Genomic DNA, 20,782 nt, shown 5'->3' on the forward strand with positions numbered 1-20,782 from the left:
GGCAGCCTGTTCCAATGTTTAATTACCTTCGTAGTGAAAAATATTTTCCTTATATCCAGTTAGAACTGTCGCTGTTTCAATTGATGGCTGTTACCTCTCCATCTCCCTCAGTAAAGAGCCTGATTCCATCTTCTCAGTAACCTCTTCTTGGAAGTTGGAAGGCTGTTGTTAGGTCCCTCCTAAGTCTTCTCCGGGCTAAACAAGCTCAATACCCTTAGCCCATTCTCAAAGGCCATGTGCTGCAACCCTTTGACCATGCTGCTGGCCCTTCACTGCACGTGCTCAAGTCTATCAACATCTTTTCTGATCCTAAGAAAACTGGACACAGTATTCCAGATCCGGTCTCACATGCACAAAGTAAAATGGAATGACCTTCCCTTGGCTTGTGCTCCTCTATGCTGTTGGCCTTCAGCACTGCCAAGGCATGATGCAGACTCATCTTCAACCTACTGTCCACTTGCACTCCTGAGAGAGCATAAAGCATGCATCTGCAGTAATTGATGGAGCTGTAGCTCTGCTTAGCGCAATGCATTTTCTCATTTTCCCCACCTTGCGTTGCAAGGTAGCAAATTAAGCACATTATGCAATTTACAGAGTTAAATACAGAAATCAAAATAGGCAGGACTAAAATGACATATCATAAAACTCAAAAAACATTCAGTGCTGAGTTGTTGGGGTTTTTTTGTCCTAGCAGTTCTAGCTACGGGTACAGCTTGTGCAGTAGTTGTAGGGTTTATCTTCTCACTAGCTGCTCAGTCTGTGCTACTGTCGGCACTTCAGTTACTTCCTCTATGCCTTCATGCTTTACATACTTTACAAGGAAGCTGAGACGGAATTAATACCTAGTTAATAAAAATTTACGAGTTTTCTTTGTGAATATATAGCAAGACCTTTTTTTTGTAGGTAACACCTAGGTCTGTAATGGCTCTTGGTGATCCTGAGGGATTTTTGCCTTTTCCTTCTGGATTCCAAGGAGTTCAGAAATTATTGTAGAATTGCAGTAGGTATATCGGATTCATAGGTCAAATATTCATTGCAGCATTGAAGTAAGAAATGCTTCATAATTTCCTGTAACTGCTGTATCTCCTTTGAAATACTAAGTATATTGTACAACTCCATGTTAGACAGTTTAAAGTATATGTGGTATTCTTCCAAACAGCCAGGTGAGTGCCTGCTTCAGTGCCATTTCTGAAGGCAAGGAGTTAAAAATTCTAGGATTGTAGGATTGTGTAGGAGATGCTTCAGTCTGACCTTTAGCATCCCATTTCTTTGCATTCCTGAGCACACTGCCAGTTTGTGAGTGGTTTGGCCACATGCCTGTGGGGGACTAGGCTGGAATCCCTAAATTCGTTTTCACTAGTGACCCAAATCAGATATGATCCAGACAGTCCAGATGCTAACAGTTTAGGCAGTGATAGCTCCCGAGGAATTTGTCTGTAAATCTGTCTTCTGTATATTCTTTTCCTGCTGAAGCTTATTTCAAACAGGTTTTATGTTTCGATTAAAAAAGAACTGGTAAGTGTTCATGGAGTATTTATTTTAAAAGGTGATGTCAGTTCAGTTTTGATACTCGAAAACAAATGGATTTTTTGTTACTGTTTGTACTTTTAGGTATGAAATTGGGTAATTCCCTTATTAAATTTGCTTTCTTTCATCATACTGATATGCTGGTTTGTTATTATTTGATGGCTATTTGGTGAAGGTCCGAGTATTGCTTTTGATGAAACAGCTCTAAAGGATTTGTTTTTTGCAGCGGGGAATCGCACAAAGTATTTAAAACTGATAAGCAGGGCTCCAAATGCAGCAGATACCAGTAGGAGACACTAACAAGGTTTCCTAGTCCTTCTGATGTGCTTAAGTTCTGTTGAATGCTTCTGTGGGAGGGAAAGGAAGCTTGACAGTTACAAGGAAAAAGAGAAACTGTGTTCAGACGTTGCAAGAAATATTCCAAACAATGAAGGATTCAAGAAAAATAAGAGCTGCGTTGTTCCTTTTTATTGGAAAGCAGTGTCTTTCTTGCTGACCTATCATTTTCCATTATTCTGTTTTTTGCATCCCTGGAAGCACGCTTAGGAGTGTGGAAAAGAGGGGTTTCGGCTTGTTTTTTAGAGCAGAATAAGCCTTTGCCTAGGCAAAAAAGAAACCAAGTGCGATTGAACAGGCTTTGAAAGGGTAATATAGAACAGGAAACTGCTGCACATCCCCTCCCTGCAGAGCCTGCTGCTATGAAGTTCTGATTCCACGGTACCAACCTCGTGTTTATGTGCGAACACACACCATCTTCCACCTGACAGCTTTGTGTGTAAGGCAGATTCCCCTGCTTCTGAGCGGAAGACAGAGGTATGAAATAGGTAATCATCATCATGTTATGCAAGCAGGGAATCTCTCTCTGTTCCAGAGGTACATATCGGTATCGTCATAGAAGTGTGCATAGTTTTTGATTTAATTAAGAAGAGTATACTCCTATATGGTTTTGCTTTGTTCAAGCTTCATAAAAGAATGGGGGGAAAAAAATGAATCTGGTTGAAGTCGAGTGTCCCTTAAGTTTTTCCACAGGGAAAGACAAAACTATTGTTTCTTTAGCATAGATCTTTTCTTCCTGTAATTTTCTTAGAGACATTATGTAGCTAAGAGCTTGAGCTGATTAACGCCTTAGTGTGTCTCCTACTGTGAATACCAGTGAGGATCAGCTTTCATTTAATTAGATGAGGTAAAGCAGAGGGCTTGGAGGGAGATGGGTAGATATTTATCAGATGGATGGAAGCTTATTGTTTCAAATCCTTGCTGTCACAGAACATTTCCTGATTGGGATCTCCATGCATAGCACGCCATTCATATGCTGACTAGAGGCAATTTGCCTCCTCTCACCTGGGCACCAGGCAGTGTTGATACAGTACCAGAGTTACTATGGGCAACCTTGGCCAAAGAGTGAGTTCGGATGAACAGAGTGGCCAGATGAACAAGAGTTTTCCTCTAGAGAGAGGAACTTCTCATAGCTGTCCTTTGCTTCCATAGTTTGTTCTGGTTTGTGTAAGCAAAAAGCAGTGTTTGTTGGAGTGACGTGCACCAGGAAAAACACCGTGAACCATTAAAGGGAAGTGAGCTGTAGTGACATCTGATAATACAGATGACAGATTAATACACAGTTCTGTTCTGTTCGAACCTCAGCTTATCGTCATGGGCCACAGTTTTTAAAAACAGCTTAATACAGTGGGGAAGTGCTTGAGTATAGGTTTAGGATCTTGATTCTCAGAGGTAGGAACAACAGTCTTTCCTATTGATATTAAAAACTGCTCATATTTATGGAACAGAGGATACTGGATACTATTTTGGCAGTACAATACAGAAGTTGCTTTCCTTGGCCCAGAGGAGACAGACATTTAGTATTATGGTAAGAGGTGTGCATCAAGTTCAGGAAAGAGCTAATAATGGAAAAAATCTCTGATTATTTTTTTTAATCCAACTTTGGAAGAATGAAACAATCTCTGGTTGCTTGGTCTCTTACTCGTCGTTCTTGCTCCCGTGTTCTGATGTTTGGAGTTTTATTTGAGCAAATACGCAATTATGAAAAAATTTCTTGTAGAGTGGCCCAATGCACGTGACAAAGATGGTCAGAAAATGTTAAAAGCGGTGAAATTTCAACAACATCAAAATACGTGAAGGGTGTGACAGTGTATAAATGTTTTTCTCAGCTGTCCTGGAAAGTTGAACTGAGTAGAATCAATCCTTTTTTTTTTTTTTTTTTTTTTTGTTTTAATCTGACCCGTGAGCTGGCTTTTTGACGATGTAAATCTGTTCTCGTACAACTTCCTGAGCATCTTGCTGGGATTATGGAGCAATTTATCCGAGCGTTTCGGGAGCACTTTATGAGGCTGCAGGGCACTTTCTTGCTTTGGCCGAAACTGTGTCTGTCGGTCAGATTTCAGAACATGGTTTAGTGAGCATGGCTGATGGTTGGACTCGATGATCTTGCCTAAATGATTCTGTGATTCTACGGTGTTAACGCCGCACCAGGACGCCCGCCACCGGGAAAGCGCAACCGCATCCGCGCCGGGGTCTCGCTCCCCGGCACAGTCGCTTTCTCCCGTTGCCTTGCCCGGTGGCTCCTTGGGAAGCCGAGCGGGGATGAAGGGACCTCCTTGTTCCCCGGGAGCGTCCGACCCCCAGCCCGGCAGGCCCTGGATGCCCCCCCCCGGCCAGACCCCTTCCTTCTCCCGCGGAGCCCCGGAGGTCCAGCCCCCTCCTCCCCGGGCCGAGCCACCGTTGTCGCCGTGTTCCGGTCCCCTCCCGTTTCTCTTCCTTTTCGGTTCTCCTGCCCTGGCTCCTCCTCCGAAGGGGGACGGGGCCCTACGGGAAGACAGAGCCGCTTTGGAGCCCCAGTGGCTGGGAGGGGAGCCCGGGGGGAGGGCCGCCTGCTCCGCGCCGCTTCCTTAAAGGCGAGCACCGGCACCGGCGAGCGGCGGGGGCCAGCGGCTGCGGCGTGTCCCCTGCCCGGGCGGGGTAGGTGGGGGGGGGGGGATTCCCGTCCCCTGTCCTGCCGGCGAAGGGGCCCCGGGGGTGGTGGGGGGGTTTGGCCGGCCCGGGGGGAGCCCCCCCTTCCCCGCCGGCCCGGCCACGGAGCCCCGCGGGGGGGCGGGAGAGCCGGGCCCGGCCGTGCGCGGTGGTGGGGTGTGCGCGACCCGGCGCTTTGTTCACGCGTCTGAAAACTGTTTTAAAAGGGCGGGTCGGCATCGCGTTTCAGCGAGGGAAAGCGAAAAAGCCGGGAAGGAGGAGACCTCGCTCTGCTGGCCGGCATCGGGTAAGGGCTTGTGGACGGGCGAGGTCCGGTGGCCAAGGGTTGGGCGTCAGCGCTGAGCCTCTGGCTGGCTGGAAGTTTCAGGAGAGACGTTCCAAAGTCTCGGCTCTCTCACGAGCCGTCTCTTAACAGATGCAAACAACATCAGTCTCTCGGAGCAGCGTTATCGGAGTTCAGAGTCCCGCTCTTAACTTCCTCCGCGGCGGGGGAGGGCAGGTGGGGCCGGAGGAGCCGCCGGGGGCTTTGTTCAGCTTCTGCCGGGTCCTGCTTTGTTGGGAAGACGTAACGGGGTTAATGCTTCCACCAGAGGTCCCTTACACAACAGGGAGTTTGCTTTACAGGTATCTTAAGCTAAAATGCGGGGGGGTGGGGGTGTTTAAGACGTGAAATGGAAAATATTACTACAAAATGTTAAAATAATACCGTGTATTGTAGGTGTCATCAAGTTTCATGTCACTTTGCAAAAGTAAATGAAACTCTTTATAGAATGCAACTAAAAGAGCAACGTAAAATTAGGGGAAAGCGATCAAAAGTTTTTTTCTTAATAAATTAAGAAAAAAATATGTAGAAAGGCTTCTTCATATGAAAAGTAAAGAATTTTAGAAATTAAGGATGGATAAAGCAGAGTGTGGTACGTTTCATTAGCCAGCACCAATAACCCGCAGAAAGCGGTATAGTTGGCAAACTTCCCCGGCAGAGCTGGAACCGAACGTGCTACTCGCAAGTCATGGGGCCTTGGCAGATGCTAACTCTGCACTCGGGTTTCCCCAGGAGCATGAGAGCTTGAGGGTTTGTCGTGCTCACGGAGTTCAGGAGCTCCTGACTGGGTGTGGAGCATCCAGTGTTTCTCTTGCTGGGCTGGCTCCGGAGAAGGTTGGGTGGGAGCAGGGATTACGTGTCTGAAATTAAACAGATGCTGCTGGGAAAGGAATGGAACCTTTAATAAATGGTCACCGAGTACCTCTCCCCTGATTGCAAGACCTTATTTTTGCTGGCACTTGCGTAGAATACAGCATTTGGATGCGTACAGTGCATTTTTTAAACAGTAGTTCAGTTACCAAATGTAGAAAATGTGACCAGAGGGCCTTGAGCACTCTACGAGCGCATTCCAAGCCTAATGATTCATGCTTGTGATTTAAAATTGAGACTGCAGGTTTGAAGTTCAGTTGTATATTAGCCTTTCTTGCAAACGCCTTGCTGTATTATTTTTTAAAACTTGAGGGAAGGGCTTGAGGTAGTAATGATAAGTAATTAAATGGGGTCACTGGATTTGACGCTTATTTGAGCTGACAGAGCAGAATGGTGTTGCATAGCTGGCAGATTAGCAGTTCTCTATTAGATAATAATTCTCTAGGGATTTATACCTGCTGGTAACTGCTTCTTTTATTTACCTAACATGGATTCTGGGCGAGTTCAGACAGGTGGGGGAGTCTGGTACTGATGTCCAACCTCCTGCAAACCAACAATAAGATTCTTGTCTAAGCTGATAACGCAGGCTTTGTGGCACCACCTGCATCCCAAGAAGTCCAGCTATTGAGACGCCATTATATGAGTTCCTCTGTCATGAGCCGGTTGATCACCAGTTCTTGTTTCTTTCCCCATGGAAAGTAGGTAAACTCAGCGTGGATTTTTCATTTCAGCCTTCTTACACTGTAGGAACAGCACATTGCTTCTGGGGCAGCCGCAACAGGGACGGCAACCTGCCATATATGTCAGCGTTTAAGCAGGACTCGGGTATTTGCATCTTGGTGAATGTAATGAGGTCAGTAGAACAGAACTTAAGAGAAACTTAGGTCGTCTTACTCACCTGAACTCAGTTTTTTGAAGAAGTGGAGGACAAAAGCTTTTAACACTGATATTTCTCCCTTCCTGGAGAGGAATCTCTCTTGCACCGTATTTTTTGTTTTGAACTAAAGGGTGGTAGTTCCCACTGCATTGGGCTGTAGAACATTTCAATGTCCATTTGTTTCTAGGCAGCAGGTGAGCTATTTAACTTGTTCCATGCTTTCAGAGAATCAGGCTTGTTCAGTCTAGAATATAATAATTTCTTGAAAATGTTTTGGGGGATAAGATTGAATTTCTACTGAAAGACTGTGTGGGTTTTATCTCCCTTACCCTTAAGGGAAGAGTACTGAAGACAATGTAGCTAAGACTTCTGTTTACTCTGTTGTCTTTCTGCAATCTCATGCATAGGTGAAGGTCTTCAAAGGAGATTAGGCAGGGGAGCAGGGTGCCAGCCTGTCCTGGGGAGCTGGGCACGGCCGGGTGCTGTGAGCCGCCCGCGCAAAGGGCAGGCTGCGGGTCGGGGCGCTCTGCCTCCTCCTGCCTGGCTCCACCAGCCCCAAATGAATGAACAAACTCCACAGTTTTGTGAAGACGCGTATTCAGTGTGAAAATGATTTTTGTCTTGGTCCGATGAAGTGCCTTTTGAAAGGATGTTGTCAATTTAGCTTGTTTCTATTTAAAATTTAGTATTTAATGGTGGTAATTTCTAATGTTCCAGGCAAATTAAGAGAAATAGCTCCCCTGTGCTCCTCGTTGCTTTTCGTTGAATTTTGATGGGATTTGGGGTAACTGCTTTCATAATTTTACTATACAGATGGCTTCATTTTTGTTGTGTAGGAGTTTCTTGTGCCAGCCAGAGAAAGACTGAATGATATTTTAACTAGGAAAACAAAAAAAGTTGGCATAGGGAGGAAGGAGTATGTTTTGAGTGCTTTCAGTTGATCTTAAATTTATCTTCTTTCAATAAACTGGATTTTTTTTTTTTTATATGCAGTTGTTAAAATTCAGCTTAAACAACAACATGCACACAGGTCTTGGAACTCCCTGAGGTACAGAATACCACATAGCAGTTTTCTTCCTGAAGAAAATACTCTAATGTAGGGACTCCAGAGGTGTTTCTAGGGAATATCTGTAATATTTGAAGGCCAATCAAAATACACAATTCTTTCTAGAATATTTTCCTTTCGAGGCCTGAGTGGGATGCCATTAGCTAGTTAATTCTAGCTTTTCCTGCTGGCCCTCCCACTTCTGTCTCTAATACAGTACAACCCTTCACATCAGAGCACTAGTGCTCTATTTGATCTACTCTGTAGGCATACAGCTTTCATGGTGTTTAGAGAGCTTTGGAAACAAGGAATTTGTTTTGTTTTGTTTTTTAAACCCAGACTTTAAGAGAAAACGTAAGTGAAATGGCTAACCACTAGAGAGTTAGCCCCTAAATTGCTGTGGGTATTTGGTTTAGTCTTGAGGTGAGGTGTAGCTAGCTGACTTCCACTTTCTGAACCAGGGGTCTGGTTTCAAGCTCCCTTAACAATCCAAAACCAGTCACAGGAGATGCAGAAAATCTGTTTGAGATATGGTCTGCAGGATCAAAGAGGGAAATTTCTCTCTGTGTGTATTCAGAATGCTTAGATAGAAATACTGCAGCCTTTTGTCTTTAAGAAACAAAACCAAACCAAAACAGCTTCCTTTACTCATGTTTTGTATTTTAGTTCTACTGGACATTAAAACTGTGACAGTACTGAGAGTCACATAGTAAGACACGTTAACACTTCTTTTATACCCGATTCTGAAGCTGGCCCTAAAACTGGCTTATTTCATTATGTATCTGGGTATTTGTAGAAGAATGTTCTTTACCTGCTCCCTATGTGAGTGTCTGAGACAGCAAGAGACTTCAGGAGATGGATGTTGGTGTCTGGCAAGGGTTGCAAAATAGAAAGATGCTCCTTTCCTTTCTGTTTTCTTCTTTCCAAGCTGGACGTTAAGAGGAGGAAAGGATTTTTGGTGCGCAGCAGTCCAGAACTCTTTTAGGGGCAGCTGCTGCACTGCAGAATTGAAGCTGGGAATTATCTCCTCCTCTTCTCCGCCCCACTCCTCCTCCCAGCCTCGGATTCAGACTGGCTCTGGGGTTAGCTGTGCAAGGCCAGCTGGCTGCTCATCTGACTGTAGTGCATCGCTGCCCAGCAGCCTGAGACTGAAAGGTGTTTTTTGGAGAGTTGGGTTTCAATGGCCACCCTGACTAGCGGGAAGCAAGGACTGCTTATACGGACAGCTCGTTTTTATCTTGTGCGGAGTCGGCTTTGTAGTGGGATGTTGAAATATGACACAATGCCTGTTTGTTTGCAATAGCTGCAACCCTCGTAGCAGAGATTCAAGTGGGAAACAGAGGGGGAATCCAGAGAGAAACCAGCGGGGGAATTAGGAACTGTGACGCCGTGTCCTCTCTCCTGTGCCGGAGCAAGCAAAGGAAAGAGAGGTAGAGGAAAAAAGACTGAGCCTTGCAACCAGCCATCACCCTGACGATGTGTCAGTCAAACACCCTGCAGGGACCAGATCTGCACACAGGGAAATGGTGAGATGCTATAAAGCTTTATCTAACCCTCCACCCTCTTGCTACAACCTCCGCAAAGTTAAAATTCATGTCCGGAGGCTGCGTTCAGGGAACGGCGGCAGCAGCAGCTGTGCCGGGGACCAGCACCCACAACTGGAGAGTCCAGGCCCGGCTGGCTCTGCCGGTGGTACACCAAATAGGAGAGCTCGTTTCAGGTACTGTTCAGTATTTTCTGCTTTGCAGGAATGGTGACTGAAGGGAGAAACGAGGGAGGGAGGATGGGAGGGCTTCTGGGCAGAAGGAGCGACAGCCATCTGCAAAGCTTTTGTTTGGCCTAATTACTATAAAGCTCCTTATGCATTGAATTGGCAGAGAAGGGTGTGCTGTTATATGACAAGGGGAATGAGGAGGCTTTCATTCCTTTCCTTTCTCCTCTCCATCACTAGGAGAATGGAAAAATTAGCGAGGGACCGCTCTGAAACCAGGCCAAGGCAGTGAGAAGCCCGAGGGCTCTGGCGGGAGCTGCCAGGATGCAGCTCTGCCGGGATTGGTCCATGAGCGACTGCAGTGAAGAGGGGGAGAGCAGTGGGAGGGGGAGCAGGACCTCCGCGCTCCATGCCGGCAACCCGGCTCCCAGCCCCGCCAGCTCTCAAGCAGACCACAGGCTGGTGGGTGGTAAGGATGGGAGGAAGAATGTGAAGTGTCCCTTATTCCCATGTTGAGGCCGTCCCACCTCCTGCTGGGAAGAAAGCCGGCTTTACCTCTGCTGAGACAGCACTTCATCTCCTCAGGGGTTTTTTTGGGTTTGTTTTTTTCCCCTTGCATTGTGATGCACAGATCATTCTCTGGTTTTTATTTATTAGTTCTTGGGGGAAGAGCAGCTGTGTTCGCTGCAGAAAAGAATCTGAGCCAAAGGCACCATCTTGCATCCCAAAGTGGTGACAGTTGTACCTGCCTGCATGATATTTTAATCCTGATCCAAGTTTTGAAAAGAATGTGTTGGCAAGAAAATTTCCTTTTAATTTCCCAGCTTCTTTCCGTCTTGGAAAGACATAGACAGTATTTTATAGTTCATCCTTCATATCATATAATCCAGTGGGAGAGCTGTTCACAGCAGACAGAGCGTACCACTTCCAGTTTGTGCGCGCACATAGCTGTATCCTGCTTGCAGGCATATTGGCTTCAGCGGTGTGTGGAGAACAATCTTTTAGCCAGGATTTAAGTCAGTGCCCAGAAGACTTGAATATTTTGCCCTCAGGTAGGCAGACTTTCATTTGATAATGTGACCTTGGAAATGCCAGTGGTTTCTTCATGCGTAGAAGCCAAAGAATAAATGGGGACCTGAAGGATCTCTCCTCCAGACCTCCTGCAAGGGTCTGAACTAAGGCCCACAATGTCCTCTGCCAATAAACTGAGCAGCTTTTCCCTCTGAGAGTTGCAAGTTCAGCTTCTCCCCATGGCCATTTGTGCAAAGTGAGTTTCCCCTCAGTCAGGACGTCCACGTGACAATAAACCATAGATGCAGTTGGTTGAGGCAGAGGAGTTGGTTATTGGGCTATGGAGACTAGATTATCTTGCAGCACTAGCAATATTGGCTTTGTTCACGTGCTCTCTGTTTAGAACCAGGATGCCCAGTGACAGTTTTAAGACCTGGAAAGATGTCTTTTGGAATCAGTTATTTGTAAATTGTATTAACTCAGGAGTGCCACTCCTGTTGTTTCTCAAGTAACTGCTTGTTTCTCAAAGTTCGTGAATGACCAACAGGTCTGTGTAAATTTGGCGCCATCGTCTTTTGTGATACAAAGTACAACTTGAGGCACAATCTAGTCAAGATGCCTTCAACACGTGAACCCTCGGAGGGACCTGAGTTTATTAGGTTTCAAGGATTTCTTTCATTGGAGTATCTGTTCTTTCCTTAAAAGTGTCCCTCCATAGAGTTCTTATTAAAGTCCCAGCATCACAGATTCCTAGCTTTCAGAATATTGTCTGCTGTCCACTTTGGCTATCCAACAGCTGGAGCAGTCACAAGAAACATTTTCTGGGGATATAATCTTCTGAGATTTGGAAGAAGAACCTTTGCTCTTTGTTATTTCCACTGTAAACTATCATGTGATGTTGTTAGTTGGATGAACCAGCTGTGTCTTGTTTTTCAAATGTCACCTGCAGGTGATCTTGCCTTTAATTTTTGAGGGTGTCATTCATAAAATGTGACCTGTGAGAGTGAATGCTGGTTTTTTGGACAGAGGATTTGTCTTTTTTTTTTTTTTCTTTTTTTTTTCTTTTTTTTAAGATAACTGGTCTCCTATTTTGGGAAGGGGAAGAACTGATCAAAATAAAGGAGTAAAGACTTGCAGAATCAATGTTTTAAGTAAAGATTAGCAGGAATAAATGATCCCCAGCTATCAGACGCTGGTGGTTCTGAGGCTGAGATGGCTGACCCTCTTATGTTGTGTATGTAATCTTTCAGGTTGCAATTTCCCCAGCTGGCCCTGAGGCGAAGGTTGGGCCAGCTAAGCTGTATGTCTAGGCCTGCTCTGAAACTCCGTTCTTGGCCTCTGACTATTCTCTATTATCTTCTGCCTTTCGGTGCTCTTAAACCCTTGACCAGAGTGGGATGGAGGCCTATGAGCAGGGTAAGTGTGAGCAGGTCTCTCTTGCGCTTCATGTATGTTAGCTGTTTTATACCAAAGGGAGCTGGCAGCAGCTGGCTGGAGAGATCCTTAATATAGGACAGGCTGATGATCACTAGTAGGAAAGCAGAGAGATGCAGTTCATGTTTACCTTTAGTTTTTACTGTTCATAGCTGTGTCGACTGATTGCTTCACAGACAACAGTCAGGGGTCTACCCAGGAAAATCAACAGAAACTTTTGAATTGATTCAGTCACCTGAAATATCAGCGCTAGGATAAGGCAGACCACACCTCTTCTCAAGTTTCCTTTCCTGGCCACACTGAAATGGTCTCTTGCTTTGTCATTTTTGCACAGAGAGGGTTTGTTCCTCAAGTTTTTTGAGCATTTGTAATCCAGCCTGTCCAAATGCTACACAAATCTCTGCTCTGACACTGTTGAGAGCAGGGTGTGAGATGTCTTGCACAAGGTTATTCTCCCCGCAAGTCATGCAATTTCAGAATGCAACCCACCACAAATATTTTGATTGAAAACTGGAACAAAATTGCCATTCTTAAGCCTATTTTATTGAACAGCTGTTCTGTTTGATCCTATCAACTTGAAAACCAGGCTCTTTTGAAGAGAAGGGGCTACTAGGAAATACCTTTTCTGACAATTTTTGTGATTTTTACAGTTGTATCTGCATATTCTCCGTGTTTGTGGAAAACTGAGCAAAATTTATTTTAGAAATTAACACTGTATAAGGCATGTCAAATAAAATGGCAAAACATTTTTTTATTCAGTTCTTCAGCTTATATAACCTAAGGTACTGTTCATTTAGAAGTTTTTATCTGAAGTAAGATTAGGTTGGTGTTTTCTTTCTGAAATATCACTGTGTTTTAATGTGATGCAGGATGGCGATTTGTGAGTGAAATCTTAATTTGCTGTATTTGATATGATGGACAGGCTCTCAGCCAGTGTGTGCTTCTGTTTGTGTTTATGGCTGTTTTCCAAGACTTAATTATGAAGGATATGATTAATATTGAGAATAAATGATGACTCTTGCTAAGAAAAAGAAAAAACCCACAACTTTTCATCGGGAGCTAAATGTAGCTGAGCTGTACTGTTCAAAAAAATTGTACCAGATGCAGCAGATCACTATTTCTTTGGCAAAACTCATTTTAGAGAATTCAGTTCCCTTGGTCCACGCTCCCCCGATGACATCATGGTCACGTGAGCTTTTTGGCTGATATGAAGTACCACAAATCCCAGAAGAGTTACCTGCTGGAATTGCCAACAGGAAGACAGAGTCATCCTTCCAGTTACATCAACAGCATATACCTCTTGCCAACATTGTTTCGTTTGTTTTTCTTGCTACTAAAACTTATGCCTTGGTGTAAGTCCAAAGGTACATTTCTACAGGAATAAAGGCACTTTACACCCTTGCAATTAGCAACTCCCGCTGTTGCGAGAGGAGTAAGGCTGGCATAAGTTTATACTGGTGTAGCTGCATCCACGTGGGTATGTTTCTTTGACTGTACCAGTATCATTAGAGCAGTACAATGCTGGGATGTGGAAAACACCCTCATTGGTAGATGCATCTGAGAAGCACATCATCAAACACTGAGAAATTATTTTTCAGTCAATTTTCATTTGGTTATTCACAAAAATGAATATATTGGTAACGTTAAACCCTTGCGATGAGTATTCTACTGGAACATGTGAAATGTGTCTTTTTTTTTTTCTGTAAGCCTCATGTTGGGCAGTTTCCAGTAACTTGAATGTGGAGCTTCAGCCTGCAGGGGTGTGGAGATGCTGGCTTCAGTATAAGGTTATAGTAAGTTTCATCCTGTCCCTCACCTGCTCTCAACAGAATGGAGGGAGTGAGGACTAAGTGCAGTGCAGTGTTAATTTTTTGCTGACTTAAAGGCTACTTTGTGTGTGGTGTAACCCACCGAGTTCCAGGGATTGGTTAGCAGGAACAGTTTGATCCTTTCTGTTTTATGGGGAGAAGCAAGAGAAAGCCATTGGTGGGAAGAACTGAATGACACGGTGCAATCCATCTTTCTTTAGGTTGCTCTGTACAAATCGGTACCAACTCGACTGCTCTCACGAGCCTGGGGTCGCCTGAACCAGGTGGAGCTGCCTACATGGCTCCGGAAGCCTGTTTACAGCCTGTACATCTGGACGTTTGGAGTGAACATGAAGGAGGCAGCTGTTGAAGATCTGCATCACTACAGAAACCTGAGCGAATTCTTCCGCAGGAAGCTGAAACCACAAGCACGGCCAGTCTGCTGTTTGCACAGTGTGGTGAGTAAAAGGAAATGAAGGCTTTACACTCTGCTACCAGCTTCCCCCACCCCCCAAAGGAACATGTCTGCTTTGTGAGGAATGAATGAATGAATTCCTAATGTGTTTAATTTTTTTTTTTCTTCACTGTAGATTAGTCCCTCTGATGGAAAGATCCTTAATTTTGGACAGGTAAAAAACTGTGAAGTAGAGCAAGTAAAAGGGGTTACTTATTCTCTGGAATCTTTCTTGGGACCTCGCATCTCCACAGAGGAACTGCATTTTAGCCAGGGTAAGTTCTGCATCAGTTCTGCATTTATTCTGCTCTGCCCTTTTAGTGTTCTCAGAGATCATGAGAAAAGAGATTACTTTTTTTTTTCCTCTCTTTCTCACATTGTCAGGAACAAAAGCGGGTCTGATTTTTGTTTTGTTTTATTTGGGGATAAACATGTCATTGTTCTAGTTCTCTTTCTCACCAGTGCATTATAGTCTCTTGTCTGGCTCAATCTGATTATCTGAATTTAATTGCTTGGTTCCTACTTGACTCCAAGATCTGCCACTATAATGAGGCTGTAGCACTCCTGCTGTCAGACTGAAATGTGCCCAAGCACCAGGTTAGCAAAAATTGGTGTAAGCTACTCTAACAAGATTTATGCTCAAGCGCTGTACTTCTAATGACTTATGCTGTTACTGCTCTGCTGCACGTGGAGCACCGTGTCCAAGGTCTTCAGTTTTGATGAAAGTAACACATTTTGCTAAACTGGTGAGGGAAGTGGAGAGACCAAGTTCTGCAAATAGTGGGGTTATTTTCAACATGAGCACAAATGCAACTACTGCATTTTATAAAAATAGGGCCTCTTCACAGATTCTGTTCTTAAAAGGGTCGCTCTGAGAAAAATTCTGTTCTTGAAAGGGTAGCTTTAATAAAAACTCTGTTTCACTGGATTTCAGTTTCTGCTCTTCTGTTTAGGGAAGGGCAAACTCCAAAATTAAGGAATTTCCAAAATTATGAAAACAATACAGGGTCTAATTTTGTTGTAAAGGGAAAAGAACGCTTTGAAATATTGGATTCCTGGACAAAGTGTATTTTTTTTGTAGTCTCAACAATACAAGTGGACTGCATTTAGTTCTCTGCTGTTACCACTGGTTCTAATGGAGACTGCTTGGTTGTGGTGGATGACTGCATGAAGAATATCTTTAACCCCTTTCTTTCCATGGTTTCTTTGCAGCCCCACCTGGTAACTCTTTTCAGCAACAACTAGTCACAAAGGAGGGCAATGAGCTCTATCATTGTGTAATCTACCTTGCACCGGGGGATTATCACTGCTTCCACTCACCCACTGACTGGAGGGTGTCACACCGTCGTCATTTCCCAGGTAGGTTTCCGTCCCTAGAAAACGAATGCAGAGCAGCTATGGAGGGAAGCACTGGTATGGGCCACTGCTGAACGAGACACGCCAGTGGAGCAGTTGTACAGTCGCATGATGGATAACGGTAGAAAAGTGATTTGTCACAAATGGTAATGAATTTTATAGTAGTATAGTTTACCAGAACAAATCACATATAAATGGTGAAAACAGTAATATCGTATTCAAGCTGGTTTAGATCTTTGAAATAACTGTTGATGCAAGCTGACCTGACTTGTTCCCAAAAACGATTTGTTCGGTTTGCACCTGAAATATCGAGTTCTGCAGATCAGATCAAACAGTAGCCTAAAATACGATCTCTTCCTGTGCTTGGCAAAGAAGATGCAATTAAACAGTTACACTACTGGAGCTGGGATCAGATGTGTTTGTCCTCCTCTTTGCAGATCATCATACTCTAGTTCAGCAGATAACAAAAATGTTTTACTACTTGGTATTTCGCAAAAACCTGGATTTGGTTTCAAACACCATGAGAGAGAGACACAGGCGATGACCTGCCACAAAGTTTGAGACGTTTGTCAAGTTCCAGGCTGAAGCTAGGCCTTGATTGAAACAAAGGAGTATTAGTGAAATGCTACTATCAGATTCAGTGCAGCAAAGCAGATGCATTTTACAGCTAAAAATGTGGGTAGTGAATATACCTTACTAAATTACTTCAAGGACTATGTAGGGATTTAAATTTTTGAGGTTATTCTGTCATAAAGTTTTTTTAACCGATTCACAGTATTAGTATTTCCTGGTCTGCTCTAGCTAGATAGCTACTTGGTTTTCAGCCACAGTCTCAGTAACCACTTTTACCCATTTACCAAAGAGAACTGGAAGGGGCTGCTGTCATGCACTAGATAGTTAACCAGTGAAACCTATTCCTAAGCTGTAAAAAGTTACTTTAGCTTCCTTTGAGTAGCCTGTAGCCTTGTGTTAGATGGATCTTATGTGCTTATTAGAAGGCTTCTTTTTCAGTTCCAGCTCAGACTAGGGACTAGCTCTGCCTATCAGATACCAATGAACAGTACTTGTCGTCATTTGTGAATTTGTAGATGACACCAGTGTGAAGTTGGTTGGTTACGTCTTTGGTAGAGGAAGTGGAAATGAGTCCCTGCCACCTCAGTTTGGGGATAGAGGAGTAGGTATGACTGATACTAGAACAGGCTTCAACAATGGCAGGTATTTTGAAAGGGACTCCCACCCCAGATTTTGCTCCCTACTTTAATGGCAGGCTTTCACTGTCTGGAAGTGGAGTCAAGGTGAAGCTGTAGATGGGAATAAGCAAAAGCTGAGGGAGGCAGGGGGGTACAAAGAACCATTTCCAGGTATGAAAATTGAAACCCTTTGCTCTTTAACAGAGAGAACTGTAGATGGTGTTCCAGATTGCATTCAAGCCTTACAGTGAAGGATGTGCATGGTCTTTAGTTTCCCTGAGATTCTGCTAGGAAAAATGCAAAGTAACACGAGCCCTGCCCAAGAGTGGTGATCTTTGTGGACAGAAGACTAAAGATGACATCTTTCTATGACCCCTTGTTTATACTACAGCCTTGTCTTTCATTTGCTCTGCCTAGCATTTGCCTCTCTTCCCACAAATAAGTGACTGAATTGTTTACTGGATCAGCTACAGTCATACTGAAAATACCATTTAGGTAGTGTTACAATTCTGTTACAAACCAGACAACTTAACCTGATTATTTTCTCACTGTTGCAGGCTCTCTGATGTCTGTGAATCCTGGAGTTGCTCGCTGGATCAAGGAACTGTTCTGCCATAATGAACGGGTTGTCCTTACAGGTGACTGGAAACATGGCTTCTTCTCTTTAACAGCTGTAGGAGCAACAAATGTGGGCTCTATCCGCATCTACTTTGACCAGGTGAGCAAGATGGTAGTAGGCAGCTTTCTGGGTTTGATGGTTGAGGTTGGTACAGTATAACAAAATTACAAAATCTTATTACCCTGAAATTAAGGTATTTCACAATACTGATGTTCTAAGACTGATTTAAAGGGAGTCCTCTCCAGTACAGACTTTTTTTTAATATTCCTATCGCACTTTTTAATTGTAAGTTCCTGCATTGAAAATGCCTAGATGCCCACAGTCTACAGCTGTGCTAATGAATACAGAGTACTGAAATTCTCAAGTAACAGCTTCTTCCTTCTCTGTACAGGACTTGCACACCAACAGTCCCTGTTACTCGAAAGGTTCCTACAATGACTTCAGCTTCATATCCAACAACAACAAGGAGGGAATCCCCATGAGGAAAGGGGAACATTTAGGGGAATTTAACTTAGGCTCTACGATTGTACTAATCTTTGAGGCACCCAAGGACTTCAAATTCCACCTCAAAGCTGGACAGAAAATCCGCTTTGGAGAAGCACTGGGTTCTCTATAGAAACTCCCTTGAGCAAGGTTTTCTATAGAAAGGGACTCTTATCACACCACTGAGTGTTCCACTTACTTAACAATTATGTATCACTCAGCAGGACCTGGGTGAGGAATAAAGAGGATGTCATTGTTATGTTAAACTTGAGAGTATTTGGTCTACATTTACAAGCTGCTGAATGCAGAAAGAGAATTGAATGACCATATATGTATCAGGTACAGCTGCCTTTAAAGATGTTGATGGTGGAGGTTTCTGTCCCACCCTGTGCCTCTAGTCTTTCATGTCCTCCCCTCAATGTGCCACAGGATAATTATGTTCTTAGAGCCTGTAAGTCCCTTTTGAGCCTTCCTAGGCTGTGCCAGTGCAATGGGGAAGGGTGGAGGTAGAGATTAACTGTATTTAAAGGGACATTGACAAGCTGAGTCAGACCTTGTACCTTATCTGCAATATCTGTTTTTCAGACCTTGAGTGAAGAATGTGTTCTCATATTTATTTTATTTTAAGACACTCTGCTGAAGTTCTTATATAAAAGGCAGCCTGTGAATGCATAGAGCACCAAACAATATAATTGGCTAGTATGGCTTCACAGTCCAAATTAAGCAAAATGTATAACAGCATTAGTACAGTAAATTACACTCATCCAGGTTTTCTACTGTTGGACAACTTTAATTCTTTGACCTGACATTGTCCCTTTAAAAATTGACTTTGCACTGTATTTTAAACCTGAAAACACTGTGTCTACATTCCATATGATGAAGCTGGTCATCTTTGGGATTTTCTTTAAAAAAAAACAAAAACAAAAACAAAAAAACAAGGAAAGCTGTGTGTCCTATTCTAATCCATTGTTTTAATTTGCTATTCCAGGCCTTAAAGATTTTATTTGTATGAGAAACAGTTACTTCACCTCTTGGATTAAGGGGTTAGAAGACATAGAGGATGTTTTCTTGTGTGAGGCCATGAAATGGTAGCCAAAATATGTTTTTACTATGTATCTGTCTTCATTGTTGCTTTGCCACTAAATTCTTGAAGAATTAACTCCTCTGCAGAACACTTTCAGTTACTTCAGGACCAATTTTTATTGCACAGAGTGAAATGCCCTATGTACTGACTGTGTATAAAAATACTACAGATCTTTGAACCAATTCCAAGTTGCCTCCTAGGTGCCAACCTGGCCATCCTATAATGGACTGGCAACAATTTCATCACACCAGCTCTGACCTCTGCCCTCATACTTAACACTAGGAATGTGCTGGGGGCTGAAAGCTCTATGCTGAAGCTTCATCCTACAACAAAACCTTAGAGCCTCTTTGTAACTTCATGTCAAGAAGAGTTAAAATCTACTTTAAATCAACTTTGGAGCTGCTGAATGTGGCACTATATGGCACTAACAGAAATTGGTGCCAAAGTGAAGAAGAGAAATTGAGTTTTAAAGCAATGTATCAATTGTTTTTAGAGAATAAACTGTTTCACGTCCAGGCACTCAACCATTTAGAACTGATTTTGCTGTCCAGAGCTGCTTGGAGTGGACATGCTTATGAAACCTGCCTTTCTGCTCTCTGAAAGATTTCTCATATTACTTCTTTGCTTGAGCTACTTTTCTGCTACTTCAAGGAGATGGTAGGCTTTGACCAGCTCTGATTTCCTAAAGAAAAAAAACTTACCTTCTTTGTATGTACTGCAGAAAATAGAATATAATTTTGTTGTACAGATGTCCCATTTGCCAAGTCCTGTACACTTAGCTTGTCATCAGGAAAGAAGGGATGATAAACTGCCTCTAAGTGATGTAGCCCAGCCATGACTCAGATGATGGTGGCTGTTTGGGTGACAAGCAAGAGAAAATTCATTTGGCTCTGAGAGTCAATGTTTCCTCACTTTACACAGGGAGGAGTTGAAAGCTTGAAGTGGCTCTCAGCCACCTATCTTGTTAAACTTCTTGGCATTAGCAAGTTTACTCCTGCAGCAGTATATTGCCATATACAGGTTATAGAAATGTGCACTTTTTAAAATCAGTGAGAATGAGAAAAGACTAAGGCAAACATCACCCCCAAGAAGATAAAGCTATGACTAGCCTTTTGACTAAACTTCACTGGCATGTTAACAGTAGAAAGCAAATTCGTTCCAGTGGACGAGAGAAAAAAAAACTGAATCTTTTCCCTCTTTTCCACTGGGGCCTATGGCATCCAGACACAGCCAAAGCAACTTTAAGCTTTAATTTCTTCCTACTCAGCATCACCATCCACAGTATCTGAAGGTTACTGTTAGCCTAGTAACAGATGGGTTACCTGATGTTTGCTTTTTAGAAATCTTGAGGAGGAGAGGATTCAGTGTGCAAGTGACTGTTTTTGTGATGGTCTTAACACTGTGCAGAGCTAGCTGATTAACCAACATTGCTTGTTATGCAGAGGTCAGCAATGCACCCTGAAAGTGAAAGCAAAGCAAAGTTCCTAGAGGGTACTGATAATGCTGTGAATTTCTCCTGCATGGAGAATCCATTTAATTCAACTGTATCAGTAGCACGGTATTTTTGTATGTCAAAGCGTATGACTTACTGACATGAACTCATTTAACTGCAAACATTTTGAAATAAAGAGTCTTATCAGTGTTGCTTATCTTTCTGAAATGTCAGGGTAACCTAAGCTAGGTATTGTGAGTGCAGCATGAGGTGTATTTAGCTTGTTTTGTTTGGTTTTTAACCAGCTGTAGTAAGAAAATAAAACAAGCAAGAATATTTAATTTATAAAATAAAAATGCCATACATAGACTGAGAGAGTGTATACATCTCTTCCATCCTCCCCTGCTATGAAAGGGGCAAAAAGTCCTACCCCTGAGCTGGAAAATTGGTTCAGATGCATTATATATCCAGAGCAATCCGGATGTCATGCAGGCGGGCAACCAGATTCTGCACATGATGTCTCTCTTTTACTTGTGCTTTGCTGAGAGTGTTGATCCTCACCTGCAACTGAAAG

At 43.4% G+C, this 20,782-nt stretch overlaps 2 protein-coding genes across 9 annotated transcripts in view; one reads left to right on the forward strand and one right to left on the reverse strand.

The window, feature by feature from the left end:
- Window positions 1-20,425, forward strand: part of PISD (phosphatidylserine decarboxylase) — a 29,846-nt gene extending 9,421 nt beyond the window's left edge. Inside the window, exons 1-9 of one of the 4 annotated variants that reach the window (XM_069795192.1) lie at window positions 4,449-4,500; window positions 4,719-4,798; window positions 8,930-9,346; window positions 11,599-11,764; window positions 13,812-14,048; window positions 14,181-14,319; window positions 15,257-15,403; window positions 17,148-17,308; window positions 17,601-20,425. In XM_069795192.1, coding sequence (XP_069651293.1) covers window positions 9,150-9,346; window positions 11,599-11,764; window positions 13,812-14,048; window positions 14,181-14,319; window positions 15,257-15,403; window positions 17,148-17,308; window positions 17,601-17,825 — 1,272 coding nt within the window. In that variant the 5' untranslated portion in view covers window positions 4,449-4,500; window positions 4,719-4,798; window positions 8,930-9,149 and the 3' untranslated portion in view covers window positions 17,826-20,425. Of the gene's footprint in view, window positions 1-4,448; window positions 4,501-4,665; window positions 4,799-4,927; window positions 5,078-8,929; window positions 9,347-11,598; window positions 11,765-13,811; window positions 14,049-14,180; window positions 14,320-15,256; window positions 15,404-17,147; window positions 17,309-17,600 lie in introns of those variants that run through there. The other 3 variants (XM_069795193.1, XM_069795195.1, XM_069795194.1) reach the window with 3 other exon arrangements.
- Window positions 20,426-20,527: 102 nt separating this feature from the next.
- The window catches only part of SFI1 (SFI1 centrin binding protein), a 30,946-nt gene continuing 30,691 nt past the window's right edge, over window positions 20,528-20,782 (reverse strand). For all 5 annotated transcript variants that reach the window (XM_069795191.1, XM_069795190.1, XM_069795189.1 and 2 more), the window contains one exon: window positions 20,528-20,775. In XM_069795191.1, the coding sequence (XP_069651292.1) occupies window positions 20,668-20,775 (108 nt within the window). In that variant the 3' untranslated portion in view covers window positions 20,528-20,667. The remainder of the gene's footprint in view (window positions 20,776-20,782) is intronic.

Source organism: Haliaeetus albicilla, chromosome 10 (assembly GCF_947461875.1).
Source record: "Haliaeetus albicilla chromosome 10, bHalAlb1.1, whole genome shotgun sequence".
NCBI classification, from domain to species: domain Eukaryota; kingdom Metazoa; phylum Chordata; class Aves; order Accipitriformes; family Accipitridae; genus Haliaeetus; species Haliaeetus albicilla.